The following is a 19,110-nucleotide window of genomic DNA, read 5'->3' on the forward strand; positions in this document are numbered from 1 at the left end:
GATACAGCCAGCGAATCACTGTGTGTAATCTCCAGATAGCCCAAAAAATTCCACAGCACATTCCTTCATTACACAGCTGACAGATCTGGGTCTAGTGCTGTGTTGTGATGAAAAGTGTGTTAGTTTCACAGGGGTTGCCGCAGTAATTGGTCACTTCACATTCAATTCTTCTATTGGGCTCCAGTGAGAAGTATGTAAATGAATTTAAAAACTCCCTGAGCTTTTGTTAATTATAAGTTTGGAGGTTTTATTTACATATTTGTGTTCACAAATTTTAAATTTAATCAGACACCCAGTAGCTGATAGATTGCTGTGATGCTCCTTATTTATATTTTAGTTGGATCTACTTGTGTTGGAAAAGCATAGCTGCTGTAATTTCACCCTTTTGCAGTGATACACTGTTCTCTATGCTCTATCTGCCTTTCTGCATGTTTACAGTACATGTTCTGCTTCACTAACATCAGACTCTTTACACAAACCAATCAAACGCTCACTTCTTTGCAAACAAGAGCTGCTGCACTGTGAACCTCAGCCGAACAACACAGAAAGCTGTGTACATATAAAATGGATAAATCTGCTGTACAAAAAAATGTTAAACACTGCTGATTTTGACTGAAAATGTGAGTGGGTCTAAAAAGGTGGGGATTCCTTTTCTCAGACAAAGGATTCCGCTGAAGCGGAAATAAAAAGATGGGGGAAATCTATAAGAAATTCCTCTCTCCCCTAGAGGGGAAAAACTGTCAGTAAGGGGGTGGAGGGAGTGTGGGGAGGGTTTTGTGGAAGCAACTCACCTGGATGTCCCAGTTTTATGTGTTTGGAAAGCTGGCTGAAGGTAGGGGTGGTTAGACTTGCCCATGTGACGGGGTGGTTAGGGGGAGTGATGGCCTGGGATAGGCCGTCACTTGGGATGTTGCTGCTCTGGGATTTGCTCTGGTCGGGGAGCATTCAGGTGAGGTTCGGATTATAGCAACTTCTCCTCCATACTGAATGGAGTCAGCTCGAGTGGCTTGGATGTTGTTTTTGGATGCCCCCTGGTCGCCTCACTTGGGAGGTGCTCCAGGCACATGCCACCAGGTGGATAGCCATGGTGCAACACAGCATACCACATGTATGAGGAATGTAAGGATATTTTTATTGTCTTCCCCTGTCTGTGTCTCCGTTAAGTGCTTGTATATGTCCGTATGGATGTAAAAGTGGGATTGTGTGAATGTCTTGTCTTTGTCTGCTTGTCAGGTTAAGTGCTTGCCTCCCCACACCTACTGGAACATCGCATGCCTCAAATATGAGCAGGGTCTGTCTCCTTCCCCTTCTTATGCTCCCCACCGATGAGAGGTGCCTACTGTATGTCTGCAGATGTGCTAGTGGTTCTCTAGGTGCAGGGATAGGTACTTCAGTGGGTGCTGTCTCATTCTTGGTGGCTGGCAAGCCGGCCCAAGACCTTCTGGCCCTGTGTAGTCCCCACTACAGGATGGTGCACCCCGGGCTTGGAACACTGTACACTCATCTGGGTCCACCTTGGGCATGACCATCTGCTGGCGGACCTCTGAACTATGGCCTCTGGGGTCTGGTCCCTCAGGGACTGGGCCTACTTAGGGTTTGTCCACTGGGAGCCCGGGCTCCGGGTGCTATTGTCAGCCCCTCTCTGGTGGGTGTGGCCACCCCTATGTCTACCCTCCTTGAGTCCCAGTGATCTGATGCCTTTGGAAAATCTAGGTGTGGTGTCTTCACTTTATCGATCCAGGGCCTTGTAGGGCGAGCCAGGGGCCACCTAAACCTGCTATTAAGCATATTTTCCTTCTGAAGAAGCTTTGTAAATCCTTTTTACACAAGCATCTCTACACATGCATACCATACCAGTTTGTGTCCATGGATACACACTAATACTAAATACTGAGCTTGAATAACATTGTGTAAACACTATAGGTTTTGCCTTCCACACACATGGATATCTAAGGGATACCTGCTACCCGCTTTTTTAATATTTACTTTGGTTGTTGGTTGTCTTCTTTTAGCTGTTATGATCTCTATTTTTGTCCCTCTTGTCTCATACAGGTGGGGAAGCAGACTTCAGGAGTTACTGTATATCTTCTGTGTTGTCTATTTTTTTTTCTCTGTCTCTCTTTTCATATTCTCTTTCCTGTCTTTATCTTTTCTCTTTCAATTTTCGATTTTACTCCCTAAATAATTTTCAGTAAATATTCATATACAAGTACCAATCAGAATCTTATGGCAACAGTCACAATGGTCTGCTTGTGAAAGCAAATCTGTTGGACTATCATCTCTGGGACATTGATTTGCAGAGCTATATTGGCAAAACAGGACACACACACAAAAACAAAAGGAAGAAATTCCCCTCTAACAAGGCTCCTGGGACCCCAGCTGCCTGTGTTTCTCCAGCAGGAAGATCTTTAATGATCAAAGATGTGTTTAAAGACTCAAGCACAAAACAAACGCCATGCTCCACCAACAATTTCTACACATTATGTCCATGCATTGGTTTGGTCATGTGCAGCTATCAGTCAATGATTTCAGGACTGCAAAGGGAGAAAAATAAGCAGCTGCTGCTAGAAAGTTGGGTCCTCTGAGGTGTTTTCCTACATATTTGTTTATCCACTCAAGCTCAACTAGACAAGAATATTTTTTCCATTATGTAATCATTTAATCAACATGCATGGATATAAGTCACATGAAAAAGTTTTTATTGGTTTAGTATGAAAGAAAAAAAAGGACTGAGGAAAACTGAACAAGGAGGACTTCATACTGTAGGTCTCTTAGCTCAAACATTTAATGGGATCATGTTTGAGGAGAGCTCACTCTAATGGTGATGAACAGCTGTGACTGAGTGTGTTTAACAGCTCTGATCACATGGTGATATTTTTATTACATGAGACAGTGCTATGTTTACCATCAGGCAGCCCACTGATATCTGGTTCTATATCATGCTGCTACTTTTATTGTTGTCCTTCCATGGTGTTTTTGAGAGAGGGGTTACTGTAAAGATGGCTTTCAAGAAAATTAGCATGAATACAATTATTGAAATTGCAATAACTGTGGAATTTCAATGAGTAATGCTAACATTTTCAAATGAGTGAGACTCCTTGGAGGAAGTTACATGAGTCAAAAATAATAGGCATTTTTAAACTTTTCTTTACTTCCTGTAGTGATCACATATTTTTTTATCTGCTCTTTTTCTGTTGCCTGAAACATGATTTTTTTATTTATTTATATTGCTCTAGTCACCAGCTAATTTCTTCATGCATCACAACCCCTTTTCTGTAACACAAGTATTTATAGCCTCGTAAACTAAATACATGAGTAACAGTTGGATTTAGGTATATAAGATCCTAAGAAGCATGTCTGCAGGGAAGGTAGGAGGACCTAACCAAGAAAACCACTTAACCCAAACCTTAATTAAATCCAGGGGATTTCCACTTTGACAGCAAAGCTGTGTAAAGGTAGAATTAGGATGAGCCGCTTTTGAACCAAACTTGTTCAGATGTAAAATCACCTGCTGCAAACAAGAAATTAAGACAAAGAGACATTTGTTACCAGGGGCTTCCTAATATTTGATCATGTTTTTGTTGCACTCTACATGCAGCTTCACTGTGCTACCACCATGCCTCACAATAAGTATAGTGCTCATTTAAGCCTTTTCCATATTCTCCTTCCTCCTCCAGAACCATGGAAAGTTCCAGTTCTGATTTGTTCCACTATTCATCATAGCAGATAAATTAAACGTTTGTGAAACTTCTTAACTTATCTTTCTTGCATTTTGGGTTGAGTGTTTTTTTTTTATCTTCTTGGAGGTTGAGGCATGTTCAGCTCTTAGTAACTGTATCACTGTGGAAACTAAGACTTCCGTGGCTGCTGCTGTCAATATCTGCAACAAGCAGGAGAAAAAAGTTGTGGAGTTTTTTTTCCAAAAAAGCTCATTTTAAGTTCAGGTAATTAGGTAAGAAAACGTAGACTTAGAAAACTTTTATTGTTATTTTGTATACAGAGAGTGTATACAAAACAAAATTTCATTTTGTACAGCTCTTCAAGCAGTAAATGAACATTTCCATCCCATACAGTGCAGCAGTGATCAAATGTAAACAGTGTGGGAGAAATAACTGGTGCAAAAACCCCCCACAAGTTCAGAGCATTAATATATATGATGAAAATATGCAGTATTTTTTTGGGTTGTATTAACAAGTTGATTCAAAGTTTGTGACATGATTTAGAATTTTTTTTCAACAGTTCAGCAGTCTGATGGCAGTGTGGAAAAAGCTGATGCAGAATCTGCTGGACCTGCATTGAATGCTGGGAAGTCTCTTCCCAGAGGGAAGCAGTGAGAACAATCCATGGCGGGGGCTTAAGGGGTCATTGATGATGTCATAGGCTCGGAACACGGCGCACTGTGATGAAATGTCTTTTATGGAGGGAAGGGGAGCCCCAATGATCCCCTCGAAGTTCTCGGCAAAACGGCATTTCCCTTTAAGGCAGACATCCTCTATTTACATGTGCCCTTCTTTTTGTTGGCAACAGATATAGCAGATATACGAGTAATATTCCTTATTCTGCTATGAGAACCAGGATGGTGGTATAGTGTTCAAATGGGGTGGGTCTTATCTGCTAGTCTTTAGATATTTTACATGCAAGCAAATAGGAAGGATTCCCTGATATGATGAAGAAGCCTCAGTATTTTATCTCTAAGCATTACATGCACTCAGAGTTTTAAAGAAATAGCTAAAAAAAAGTTCAAAAAAAGACATTAGAGGCTGGTGATGTAACGGCAAACGGGATATGGGCCTCAATCACAGTATTTTTTAGCAGAGGTGGCCTTATGTACTCATGTTGCTGCCTTTCTTCATAAGTAGTTTTTCTCTTGCTGGCAGCTGCCATTCCTCTGTCAATAATTCAGTAGTCAACTTTTGCAGTGCTCTCTGTGAAACTCATGCTGAGATGAATTTCAAAATTCTCTACGTGAACCTGCAGCTAAAGCTGTGAATAGTTTAGAGGTGACTTTTGTGGGCTGTTTTTTTAAGCAGCAACTTTCTTGCAGGTATTAATATTAATAAAGGTTCACATTGGATTTATTGCAGGTATATTTACTTTGGTGTTGAACCATGCAAATTATTTATATGTTCATTGACAACATTTTGGAATTAGCATTAACAAATGGTGTGGCTAAAACTGTTGATATGCAATTTCTTCTAGTAACTGGAATGAATTTACCCTTTTACAGAAAGGTGCATGCCTAAGCAGGTCCTACCCCCGTCTCATTAATCTCACTTATATTCAGTGGAGAGACGACTTCGACAAAGCTTCAAATGTTAACCAAAATAAAACAGTAGAAAAAAAATGCATACATTCCCAAAATACCTAATTTATAAGCAACATGCTCCTCAGCAGTTTAATAATCAAAACCCTGACACTGTGCTGAAGGAGCAGATTCTTTGTGATTTATTAAACATTTGATGCAAACATCACCTTTTTCTTAGAATGCTCCCCTTTTACTGCATTGCCAGCATTTTTCCATGTTTAAACCAAGTCATAGAATTGTGCACTCATGGATGTTAAGCTGTTTTCATCTCTACTCTCTCTGTCATAAAAAGAGAAAAATTAAAGTGTAAATTTAAGATATATTGCTGCCATAACCGTTCCTATTAAAGTTGTTTGTGCTCATATTTCTTTTTTCTATTTACTAAATGTTTTGTACTATATGCGTACCAGATTTATAAGCATTAAGTCCTGTTAAATGTAAATCTAATAGAGAAATAAAACTGATGTTTTTGAGGCCTAATGGGGTGAATTCCTAATGGAAGTGATAAATACAAGGGCCTGCAAACCGCTCTAACTTTAATACATGTTATATTACAATCAAGAACATTGATATAAAAGTTTTACACACACACACTCACACAATTTACTCTATATATATAAAATATGTACTTTGAAGCATGCACCTCTAATCTGGTTGTCAAGTCTAAATGATATCCAAAAGTAAAATTGTCCACTATCTTTGAGATAGAAGTTGTTTGTTTGAGACAAACTGCATCCAGTTTGTTACATTTTATTGCAATTATTTTAACCATTTCTGAAGAATGGCAAAAAAAAATATTCTGTTTGTTGTTTTCCATGTAGGGACACTGCACAGATGTAACACAAGTGGCAGTTGTCAGATGGGCTAAAAATGCACAAAAAAATATGCATGGTGCAAAAGTAAAACTCCACATCATCCAGATTCAATACATCTTTTTGGTAAAACATGGTAGTGGTAGCATCACTTTGTGGGACATATTGGTACTGTTCAAAAAGATGGCTGGAGATAACTAAAGGCTATCTTGGCAGGGGTGGAGCTAGATGGGTGGCCAATGATTGACCGCCTAAATAAACATCAAACTTTGCAAATTGTTTTTGCTCAGATGTTTTCTACAGACTTTGCAGTTATTAACTTCGACTCCAAAAGTACCAGAAATGTTTACGTTTGTTTCAATCAATCAATCAGTCAATTTCTTTATTGTAAACTACAATTTACTTTGTCATCGAGATTTCAGTTTCAGTACAAACCGACCCAGGGCCCCAGCCCATAGGTGGTTCCCTATAGTGCTGAAAGATAGGAGCGATATTGGGGAGGAAGAGGGAAAAAAAAAACATATTCCACACTTTATCCTTAACAGGATACAGTTTGAGATATCAAAAAAACTTCAGCACAAGAAAAGCACCTGTAACACGAGACAGACATTTTCAGCAGAGGGTTGCATCGGATGATATGGAGGCGCCTGTTTATTTATGCTCTGTATTTTGGAGGAATCATATACTTTTTCAGCACTTTTAACTAAAATCATTTTAAATCCCAATGGAATACAGTCACATCTTCAGGGGTTAGGATGTGGCAAAATATGAAGAAGTTCAAGGAATTTTAATACTTTAGCAAAAGGCCACACAGAGTTTTCTCTCTGAATGCTGTTCTTTATTGGTGCCTCTTGTGAGTGAGATTTGGCTCTTTCAATTTTTCTGGTTCTATTTTATTGTATTTTGGATCCACTGTTCTGCAGGTGCAGGGTGCTGCCTTCGGCAGAGGGTTGTTGTAATGGTGTTCCCAAAAGAATGCTGAGGAGGTAGGAGGAATGTGTCAAAATGATATCCGGATGTCAGAATATAGATGATTCACTGCAGCAACCTGCTGAAATAATCAGCTGTCAGTTTGTTTTCTTTGTGCCTCAAAGATTATTTGAAGTTGGTTGAATTTATAAGCATGACTTACCAGCAAACCTGAAACCCAGTTTAACCACTGCCCAAATTCTTATCTCAATTAAGCTAAATGCCTTTTTTTCTGTTTTGCAACTTATTTCTAAATGGACAAATTTAGGAAGGCATCAGTGGTGTTTCCTGCCAGACAAGCTGTCCTCCCAGTTAGGTAGAACGCCCAGAAACCGAAATCAAATATCTTAATCTTTTGTCTCCTTGCTTGTCTTGTTCCCTTCAGGAGTCCTGTCTCCCAGTAGCAGCCATGTGAAAGGAGCTGTCAGCATGCAGAGGATGCCCACTTCCAGCTAAAACAGAACAGTCCTCCCCCTCTTCTTCTCCCCACCCGCTCCCTCCCTCCTTCCCACATGAGGGCACGAAGATGACTATCACCAGCCGGCAGTCCTTTAACATCCTGACGGTCATCTTCCTACTGCTGACCACTGCAGGTATGTGAAAGCTAGGATGGTGCTCTGGATCTGGCTGAATCTGCCTGATGTAAAAGTTCTGATTTATCTCATTAGAGGGGTTTATAGACATCCCTGTGGAAGTTTCATTTCATATCTATTGGTGTATCCTGATATTTGCATCTCTTATAAGGTAAAGATTCTAAAAATGCATATATTTTATAGGATGTAGCCGGGTTTTGTATTTACACTGTAATTAAATCCTATAAAATAACCATAAAGCTTACTTATTTATCTGCTGCTAACTTTAATGGAGGTTTTGAGTTCTAAATTGAACAGAATAAGTAATTATTAATATATTAACACTATGGTCAAAATTGAGGGCAAAGTTTTGAACTAAACAGTCAAGAAAAACTGAAAGGGAGCTCAGCTCATCCTGAGATCATTGAATGATTCTCTGTTCAGAGTTGAATAAAACATTTACCTTGTTTCTTTAAGGGGCACATTGATTTTGTTTGTGGTCATAAGATAAAGCAAAACAAACAGAAAGGTTTCAATTGCTTTCTATTACACATCTCCAAAAACATCTTTAAAAATGTGTCAGGGTTTATTTTTTTGATCACTCATTTGAGCAAGTAAAAAATGTCAAGCATTTATTTCTTGTAATTCTGATGCACATGGTTCAATGAAAACCAAAATTTAGTGTCTCGGAAAATGTGATTATCAAAAAAGAAAAGAATATTAAAAGTAAGATATCAGAAATCCATAGTGTCACACACTAATTAGCTAACTAAAACACCAGCAAAGTTTTCCTACGGTCTTTCACTTATGATTTGAAAGACGTCTGGATTACATCATCAGTCATTGATCCGCTCCATTGGATGGGATTAACAAAAAAAGATCCATGGTGGTTCACAAAGAGCTGCTTTCAAGAAAATTAATGAAAAATTTACTGGGAGGAAAAAGTGTTTTGAGAAAAGGTGCCACATTTACAGAGATAACTGCAGCATTGGGAGGATTTTTAGAAACTAACACAAAAAATGTGAGGCTTCACGGGGAGTTGTTAAGGCTGGAGTCACTACAACTCACCAGAAAATAATATCCAGGACTAGAGAAAAGAACAAATGAGGCTAAATAAAACAAGATAATAATTTTTTTGATTAAAATTTACAGTTTGGGTGTAATTTGGAAAAAAAGTCTGGAGGAAAAGTTAAGAGGCAGATGTTGCTTGAAGAGCAGTGAGAAGTTAGTGTGTGTGATAATCTGGGGTGTCGATTCATCTGCTGATATTGCTCCACAGTGTTTTTGAGGTCCTGCGTAAAATAAAAAATCTTCCAGGAAGTTTTAGAGCTTTTCATGCTTTCACCTCCTGACAACTTTTATGGTGATCCTACATAGTCAAAGAGGCCAAACTAGTGGTTCAATGACCATGGTGTTACTGTGCTTGACAGGACAACAAACTGCCCTGAACCCCGCAGACAATCTATGATGTATTGTCAAAATTAGAATGGGAGGAACCACGTCCAACAATTTAGATGACACAGAGGCTGCTAGGCTTCCATTATGCATCACCAGTGCCACACCCTGATAGCTAAGTCAAAAGAGATCCTTTCAGCTTCTGATTGTTCTTGCTGTGTAAATTTGACTTTCTAATAACAGTTTAAAGGGGAAAACAAAATAACTCATGCCAGATTCTGTCTAATACTAGCTATTTTTCATATGGAGCCGTTAAGTTCAGAATAATTAAGTGGTGAACTCTGATAATCAGTTGGTTTAAACTCTGACAGCATGCCTGCAATCAGCTGTTGAACAGACATGCTGTTAATAGCTTGTCAACTGTAGTTAGGGTGTAACTTCAAGTAGTGATATCTTACAAAGTAACATCTTCATACAAATCCGTGTGTTGATAATCAAGATGGAAACAAGTACTTAAAAAAAGTGTCAAAAACAATTGAAAATATCATCTTTGTGGCTTTTGCGGGGGCAACAGTGGCGTCGGATGTAGGAGTTTGTCCTGAAATCGAAGGATTGACGGTTCAAGGCTCCTACTTTCAGTGTCGTTGTCTCCTTGGGCAAGACACTTCACCTGCATTGTCTACTATTGTTGGTCAGAGGGCCCGGTGGCGCCACTGTACGACAGCCTTGCTTCTGTCAGTGAGCCCCAGGGCAGCTGTGGCTACAATGTAGCTTGCCACCATCAGTGTGTGTGTGAATGGGTGAATGACTTAATATAGTGTAAAGAGCTTTAGTCAAGTCCCCTGACTTGAAAAAGCGCTAAATAAGTACAGGCCATTTACCATTTGCTTAAAACCCTCTCAGAAATACAGCAGGTGGTGTGGAGTAGGGTTTGCCTCAAGGAGGAGAAATGGAAATAAAAAACCCACCAGGCTTGAAATTGAACCAAGGACTGTCTTGCTGCAAGGCAACAGTGCTACAACTTTTTTTAGTAAAATATCCATTTACATTTAACCCATTTAAACAGTTATTTCTTATAGTGTTTAAGATATACAAAGTGATTTTTATACAAACTGATTTTATTTGGTTCACTTTGATGTTTACATAGAATAGATCATAAACGTTTATGCTACAGAGCAACAACAACAAACTTTAGATTACACTGCAGCAATAAATTATAGAATAAAGAACACCTGGCTGTAATTTTAACCTGCTTTCCAACTATCAGTTAAAAAAAAGGAAAGTTGTAAACAAACTACATTTGGAGAACCAAGCTGTTAACTGTGCCCTAATTCTGAAGCGTTAATGAAATAAATAGAGGGCTGGATGTTATAGCATCTGTACTTTTTAGAGAGTAGCTGTTTTTCATTTAAGTAATAAAAGATTTGACCTGAATTTTACGGTCCACCTTCTGATGCTGACTACCGCTGATTTCCTCACAGCCAGATCTTTGAAACAACGCACTGCAGAATTTCCTACCCCTTCAACATGCTATTCACCTGCTGTTTCCCTTTGCTGCTTAATTCTAAACTCTCTGCTGTTAAAGCTGCATTTGAAGAGAGGCTTGTTGGATACAATGAACCTCATTACCATCTTAGAGAGCCCTCTTTGCAATACTGATCGGTCTCTGTCTGAGATCACTGAAAGACTTCTATCTAAGCAGACCTTGAAACTAAATCAGAGCAATAACTATTTCATTAACAACACCACCAGATTTTTAGGCTTAGCTGATAAAAGGCATTTCCTCAGACAAAGAGGAGTTACTTACAGCTAAAGTGATACGAGTCATCCTTTTGTTCATGCGTTGAATGATAAATATGAAGCGCTGACAAACATAGAGTTAAAGTGCGGCAAATCATTTTAGCATATCAACCAGTAAGTTGCATCATCTAAAATCCAGAATGGTGTCCAAAACACATGAGCTTACACAAAAATGAACACGTATTAAATATTTTCACATCTGCATGAAAAAGTTTCAGAAACATTTCAAGTAAAAGTAGGCTACATAACAATACTGTTAACTTCATGCATCTCTCTTTAAACCTACCAAGACATTGCCATCCACTGAAAAAAACAGGCCATGCAAGTTTTAATAAGAGCTACTGGTTAGAAGTCCATGGTAACTTTAGTGTAGCAGCGGAGTCTGACCTTTGAGAATGAGGGGCAAGAACACAGCCACATACTGTAGTTTGGGATGTTGGGGAAAAAGCAAAGTTAGAAGAGGTTTCTATGGTTGGATGAAACCAAACTTTAACTTTTTGATTTACATTAAAAAACATTACATAGAAATGAAGCCTAAAGTTGCACATAATTCACTACTAAGAGCACATAGTGAGGAATGATGTGGCTGGTTGAACATGGTGGTGGCTATAGCATGCTGTGTTGGCAGCATTTCAGGAGCAGAGATGGGGGAAACTTGAAAATAAGTTTAAGACATAGAAGTGGTGCTACTTTCACCAAGACCTCAAGAACCCTAATCAAAAAGGCAGAGATAAAATAGCCGTTTCTAGTTGCTGTCAAAGTAAATCTAATTGCATTTCAGTTATTTGGAAAAGAGGAAGAATCAAACATCTTAGTGTAGTTGTGCAAACCTACACCAAAAGACGGTCTGTAATTGCAGTAAAATGTCAAAACTTACTCAGTAGTTTTAATACAGAAAATCTGAATTTTATTCCCTAAAAGATAATTGGAAAGCATGTACTTTTTACTTCTCTCTACTTTCTGTTAGGTTGTGAGAAAATAATAATTTATTATAATAATTTAATAATAATAATAATAATAATAATAATAATAATAATAATAATTTCTGTCTGTAACATGAAAGAATGTGAAACACTTCAAGAGCAGTTTAACTCTAGCAAGGTATGTCGATATTCCCTAACCACTATCTTAAGCTCCTATAAGGTCTGAGTTATTCTGTGTTACCTCTCTACTTTTTCTTTTGATTTTAACAAAGAAAAAAGTTGAAGAGATACAGCCGAAGACCATTTTATAGAACACACACACACACACACACACACACACACCCACAGAGCCAGCATCAGCTGCTTAAGTTTTCTTTATGGGTGTGCAGAAGTTTTACGGGTAGGAGAGCAAGTGCTTGAGCTCATTAAGGGTACGGATTAGATGTCCTCTGCGCTGTTTTTATACCATAACAACTGTCTCACTTGAAACTGCAAAAATACTTATTATTGGCAATAAAAATGAAACAATGATATGGAACTAAATGTTGACTAAAAGAAAAGCACAGAGGATGTTTTCATGTTAATTAACCAAATAATTTCTTTTACAGTTTTCTCATGGTAATGAATGGAGTCTGGGACTGTTTTGAAGCACATTCCAAAGATTTCAATGTCAACAAGAAGGTTAATTCCTGCAAAATGTCCCTTCAAAAGTTTAATTGTTTTAAATTTCACAAAAAGAAGAAAGAATGTAGTTTTTTGTTTCTCCCTCTGAAGTTGTTGAAAGTCTACAAGAGAGTCATTTCTGAATTCAAATAAGCAAAATTACCATTTTCTCAGTGCAGCTTTCCTTTTTTTAACATTGATCTTATTCTCCTCATTTTGTATTTTTAGATTACATAAAAAAGAAAGAGGTAGGCTGGTGAATATTTTAGACTTTAGTCTTTCCGTCCTCTATGACAGACATCATCCAGAAATTTGATTGTATTTTTTTCAAAGCACCTTTGGGTTACATGTTTAAGAATTGTACTTGGTTTTTCCATGCAAGCCTCCTCTCTGCTTAATTTTGCAAGAAAACTCTTATTGTTTTTTGTTCTTCATCCTGCATCCTTATTACTACATGGATTCCTCCCTGTCCTGCCTTTCCAAGAGCTTCCAAAGCAAAAATACAAACAAAAAAAGACAACATTAAGCATTCACAGGTCCACCAGTAAAGCAACTGCAAGCTGAAAGGCCTTCAGCTTTCGTGTACGAGTGGTATTCCATCAATAAATCTAATAAGGGGGTGTTCAGAGCTGGGAGATAAACACAATTTCTGCCTTAAAGGTCATGAGTTACATTTGTTTTGAGTAGATGGATCTTTGCCAACTGAAAACAGTAACAATGGTTTCTTGTGTTTTCTCTCAATGCTGCAGCTCTTTCAGCTCATGACCGAGTGTGTGAACCCTACTCTGACCATAAAGGGAGATACCACTATGGATTTCACTGCCCGCGCCTCACAGACAACAAGACCTACATGTACTGCTGTCATCACAACAACACGGCCTTCAAATACTGCTGCAACGACACCGAGTTCCAGCTGGTCATGCAGGTCAACCTTACCACCACTTCTAAAGGTTTTGCACACAAGTAAGTAAATATTTAACTCCCTGTTTGCAGTTTGTAATAATGAATGTTTATATTTATATTATGGACATAGTGAGTGCAAAGTAAACCCGGAGAGCAGTCTAAACACAGTGCAGTGCAACATTATTTACTGCAGATGGAGAATCAGAATCAGTTTTATTATTGTCTCACGGATATGATATATGCCCAGCTCCACAAAGGGCTTATAAGACACCTCTGTTTAAACAGATAATGTTTTCCAGATATCAGTAGCGACAACAGAATTAATATCTTTCCAAATAAACAATTCAGCTGTTTCTTCCAGGCTTTACAAATGGATGTGACCAACCTACACACATTAAAATTAAAGAGCCATTTCATCTTGTCATAGTCACTACTCCAAAACCACTCCTGTTTGTGTAAGCATACATTCATCAACACAAGTCAAAATTTAGGACAATACAAAATAAAATGTACTTCATTTTTCTACATCTCCTACTGCAAGTCACACAACTCACAGAGTCAATCTCCTTCTACGATCTGGTTAAATCTTCTAGTTTCTAAAGCCAGATGGAAGATTTGGCTTTAAAACTATTTTGACATTGAAATTTGCAACATAATTCAGTTTTATATGTGGATGTATTTTCTCAACTTTGGTTTACATATTAAGTCAATTTGCCTCTTTCTTTCAAAGTAGAAAGTTCTCAAGTTGGTAACACTGCCTGTTTAATATTTCTTAAAATCATAATAAGGTTGAGCATGCCAAAACTCTGCAGCCCAAGGTGAGTTTAACTTAGTTCAATTGAAAACTGTCTTAGCAGTACTGTTCCAATCTGAAGACATATTGATCAAACGATTCCACAAGTTGACTATTTAACATTGGTTTTGTAATAGGAACCCAGCCCATGTAATCCTCTACTGCCAAAGATAAAGTATACTTATGAATTTCAAAAAGCAAGAATTTCAAGTAAAGAATGAATAGGTCTGTTTTGCACTTTATCCAGAAATGAACTTTGTCCAACCTTGCAAACACCAGCCTGTATTATTCAGAATAGGAGAACACAGGCTTCATAAAGCTAAGAACAGGTTTTACATCTATGATTTTAACATTCTTTTAACACATTTATCAAAGAACTTAAAACTCTGCTCAACTAAATGCCATCCATCTTCTTCCGCTTAATCCATTAGGGTCGCTGTGGGCTGGTGCCTATCTCTATCCTATGGGCGAAAGGCAGGGTACGCCCTGGGCAGCTCGCTAGTCTGTCGCAGGATTACAAAAAGACACATAGAGAAACATAACCATGCACACACACACTAACACCTAGGAGAATTTAGAGAAGGCAACTTACGTAACAATCATGTTTTTGGACTGTGGGAGGAAGCCGGAGTACCCGGGGAGACCTCAAGCATCCATGGGCAGAACATGCAAAATCCATGCAATCGAATTCAGGACCTTCCTGCTACAAGACAACAGTGCTAAACACTGCAGCACCGTCTGACCAATTTTTCTTCTTGTGTTTTTTTTTTTATGTTGGTGAGACAAAAATTTTGCTTGTTTCACATTAAAAGGTAAACTAAACCAGTAATTCAGTATGCTATTTGAACACAGCCATACAATCGCTGGACAAAGATTTTACATTTTCCAGTTGCTTTTCTGCTTTCCTCCTCTGGTAAGCATCACTGATTGGCTCGCCAGCCTCTCGCTTCAGAAAGATAACATATCTCAAGTTTCACATTTAATAGGCTGGAATTGAGGCGGAGTGAATTCCTTGCATGCTCTAAGCAAGGGGATACAAATTCTAGCTGGGATAACTAACTTGGCACGACACCCGCAACGGTGTGACAATGGCTTAAGAGCTCATTTTGTAGCCACACCCCCAGGGCAAAGGGAACCATAATATAACCTGCAGGACCTGAAAGCTTAGTGAAATTTGAATCACGCTTCCATTTTTTAAAAGGCAGTCCATGAAAACTGAAGAGGATCTTGTCTTTTCTTTCTCAAAGCCAACTCATTCAATGCTCGCTTAAAACCATCCTAGAGCATCAACCAAACATTTCAGTTGATATCAAACTTTCCTGTTGTCTTTAACTAAATGTGTGATATCCTTTTATGTGGTATCCTTTTCCAAAAAAAGGTGTAAGACTAAACAAGCAAACACTTTTATGCCATAAATGGATAAAACCTGTAGAGATGGCATTCATCCATTAATCATTTCCCTGGCCAAGTTTATCGTGTTCAGGGTCATAGGGGACTGAGCTCCTCTTAGCTTTTAAAAAACTCAGAACAAGTTTGACAAAACAAAAAACTGGAAACAAAAAGTGAACCCAATAAATTCACATAAACAAAAAGTTTGTACCACAGTGTATTGCACTCTAGTGTTCAAGCTCATATTATAGTCAGTTCTTCTTCTACAGGATTTTATCTTTGAATTTTTTTTTGTAAGGTGTGAAATATATCACTGCTAAAGGACATTTGATTAAACACATGCTTTATTTCTGACATTTTAGAGCCTTAATGTTTTTTCTATATTCTACCAATGGTCTGGTAGGTAAATTTGGATTTATGACTCTACAATCAAGAGAAAACTGATGCAAGACATTTTTCTGAAAAGATTATTACTGAGAAATAAGTAATAGTTTTATGACCATCTCTCTCCAAAAAAATCAAAGAAATTCAAAACATTTAAGTACAAATAAAGAAAAATTTACATTGGTACCAGATTTTTGTTTATGAAAGCTAATGGATGTACAGTAGGATTGAATAGAATGACACACAGGAATAAAATGGATATATAAAGCAGATCTGTTCATCTTTATCTATCTTATTGTATTAATAAAAGTGAACAAGCTTATTATGAAGCAAATTAAGTGAAAAACTTCTGAAACAAATGCAGGAGGACAGTTTGAGGTATATGAAGACTTTGCATCAGATTAGGCAATCTGAATTCAGTCGATACAGATAAAAAATGTTGCAGTTGTTTAAGCTTTGAAAAAAAAAGAGCCACTGCTTGAGGCCTAATACAACTGCAGGAAAAGAAAAAAACAAAACCTGCTCATGCAGTGTCAGAGATACAATCTGATGCTGTTATTCTTCAGTTCCTTTCCATCAGCAGCAATGTGGGAAAAAAATAACATTTTTCAGCAACTCTTCTGAAAAAGGTTTCAATCTACTGCATTTCCAAGAGAAGGACTTTCTCTTTAAACACTTTTTGACACAGCTTGCCTTTTTCCGGAGAGGTTCATTGACACTGATCTACACCCACAGAGGCATTCAAAACCATGAACCAAAGAAGAGACACTAAAAGCACCTTGTCTCATAGGCCCACCTGCCTATGAGACTGCTGCTCTAAAGATGAGCATTCAGTTGTACATTTTTTCATGGTGTCAGGGTGTCTGTATAAATTCATTAGCAGAATAGAGAGAATGTTGTCATGTTCTTGAAAGTAATGTACAGTGGAAGAAAGTGGAGGACAGTTTTTTGCTGGCAGGCTGAGTTGATTTCTACTGCATGAAGAACACAGAAAAAAGGTGACTGTGGGAGCTCTCAGTGGGAGATTTAGGTGACAATACCACAGCTCTTTGTACTAATGCCCTCCCAGCATGCATCTGCCTCAGACGGTTCCCGCTGCCCCCCCAGCAGGCCGTGATATTTCATTTTTAGTATTGGAAAGCCTGTTGAGTTATTCTTTCATCTTGGCTCTAAAGGTGATGGGCCTGTAGGTTTGATATTTACTGCTGGCAAAGTCAAAAAAGAAAAACCTTAAAACCTAAAAAAAAAAAAACAACTCTGCTCTCTCCTCACACCAGATGTTGGAAATGTTATTATAGGGTAGAAATTTACTGCTGCAGGTGTTAAAAACTAAAGGGCATATGACCTTTGAAGCATCCCTAGTATATGCAGGGTGCAAAAAATGATGACATTTCATTATATTTGTTATTTGTACCAGTACATTTTTTAAATATAGCATAAAACTGCAAGTTTCAATATATTTTATTTGGGTTTAATGATGTAGAATAACAAAAATAATGTATCCTTGTTTTTGATTGTTTTGTTTTTGCAAATCAAAATCTGTATAGAGCATCCCTTGGTATAGCATATCTAAAGACTGAAGCATTTGCAAATTTCTAACTGGAAATAACATAAGTTTTTTCAAAGATAATGGTGAGAAACTGTGACATGAATTTCTAAATCTTGTCACAAACTCACAGTTGAATCATAGGTCTGGACTTTGAGTTGGCCTCTCAAACACATTAATTTGCTTCCAAGGCGGAAATTCATGCTAATGGTTTAATCTCTGCCTCATTTTAACCTCTGACTTCTTTGTTTCATCCTTGACTTAGCTGACATCCTTGCTTCCATCATCCAAGCATCACAACTATATGATGACGTTTTCCACCACCTTTCTATTACTTTGATGGTGGTTGGTTCAGGTTCTGTCACTAAGTGGGTATATTTTGTGTTTATATTTATATGGGTCATTTATATGTGTAGTCCTAAAAATTCAATGATCAAATTCTTTAGGTGCAACAAGAGGTTCCTTTAGCAAAAGATTCTCTTATCATAGCCTAAGGATCTGGGAACCATCTCCTGAAATATCATGGGTCGCTTTACCTATTTTAAAATTAAATACCATAGTCTGTGGAGACAATGTGACACAACATGAAAAGATTCAGAGGTATAAAATAACTTTGCATTGAAGATGAAGGTATACAATAAAAATGAAAAATCTAAAAATGCTAGACAAGAAGGCAGGGCTGTTGTCAGTTGATTCACTGCATCAGCTTTCATCCTCAGAGGAAAATGTGTTTATGTAATTGATAACAAGTCAGTGATTCATTTTAAGCAATGTGTAAATTTTTCTCCTAACAAATACGGCATCTGATTATAAAAAAAATACCCTCAAGAAATCTCACAGGATATAATAGTTGACTCAAACTATAAGTATATTTGTCAGAAGCAGAGGCTGGAAAATGCAGGTAAGCTTGCATTGTTGCACACCTGAGTACAGGGAGGGCATTTAAATTGCACTTAAGCCCCTATGAGAAGCTCAGATGTTCCACCTAAAGTAGTTTCCTCAGTTCAATGTCCTTAGGGTCCTAATAAACATATATTTTGAAGTAATATTGTCTCAGCTCTGTCTCTGAGTCAGACTAGTTTTTTTTCCATGCATTTATGGGTTATTCCAACTAAATGCCGTCAGTGCCAACTCAAGCAGAAATGTCACAACCAGAGATAATTCAATGACCCCATTTGCTCAAAGGCAACCAGGGTCTCAGGAAGCTCATTTTCTGAAACTATTTTTGTTTGTTTACCTTGTGTCTTCTTTATGGATGCTGGAAGACTAAAGTAGACATCAAATGTGACCCACATAAATCCAGCAGGATCACTTTAACCGCAAAAAAAAAAAAAATTCAAGAGGTGAAAAGAAAGAGCAAAGAAAGGAGCAGAATTGAAGGGAATTATAAAGTCTCCCGTGCTAATTACATTCTTTGTCAAATTTGTTGAGCTGAATTTAAGGAACTGCAAAGAGAACAGATGGTGGGTTTTTAATATATTTATTTATTTAACTGTTTTTTTTTATCAAGGGAACATTCGATGAACATCTTGGTCTTGCCAAGTGAATAGCGTACATTCACACCTGGCAGCACCACCGTAGCCTCTGGGATTTAGGAGCTTAGCTTCAGAATATCAAAATGGAAGCTCCCAGCATGTGAAGACTGTTAATCATCAT

The 19,110-nt window shown here is 37.9% G+C and overlaps 1 protein-coding gene across 4 annotated transcripts in view; it reads left to right on the plus strand.

The window, feature by feature from the left end:
* kiaa1644 (KIAA1644 ortholog) overlaps positions 1-19,110 on the plus strand; it is a 55,093-nt gene that overhangs the window by 16,914 nt on the left and 19,069 nt on the right. For all 4 annotated transcript variants that reach the window (XM_015393538.1, XM_015393540.1, XM_015393539.1 and 1 more), the window contains 2 exons: positions 7,472-7,679; positions 13,189-13,402. In XM_015393538.1, the coding sequence (XP_015249024.1) occupies positions 7,613-7,679; positions 13,189-13,402 (281 nt within the window). In that variant the 5' untranslated portion in view covers positions 7,472-7,612. The remainder of the gene's footprint in view (positions 1-7,471; positions 7,680-13,188; positions 13,403-19,110) is intronic.

The sequence above is a fragment of the Cyprinodon variegatus genome, unplaced genomic scaffold, assembly GCF_000732505.1.
Source record: "Cyprinodon variegatus isolate N-32 unplaced genomic scaffold, C_variegatus-1.0 Scaffold647, whole genome shotgun sequence".
Lineage (NCBI taxonomy): Eukaryota > Metazoa > Chordata > Actinopteri > Cyprinodontiformes > Cyprinodontidae > Cyprinodon > Cyprinodon variegatus.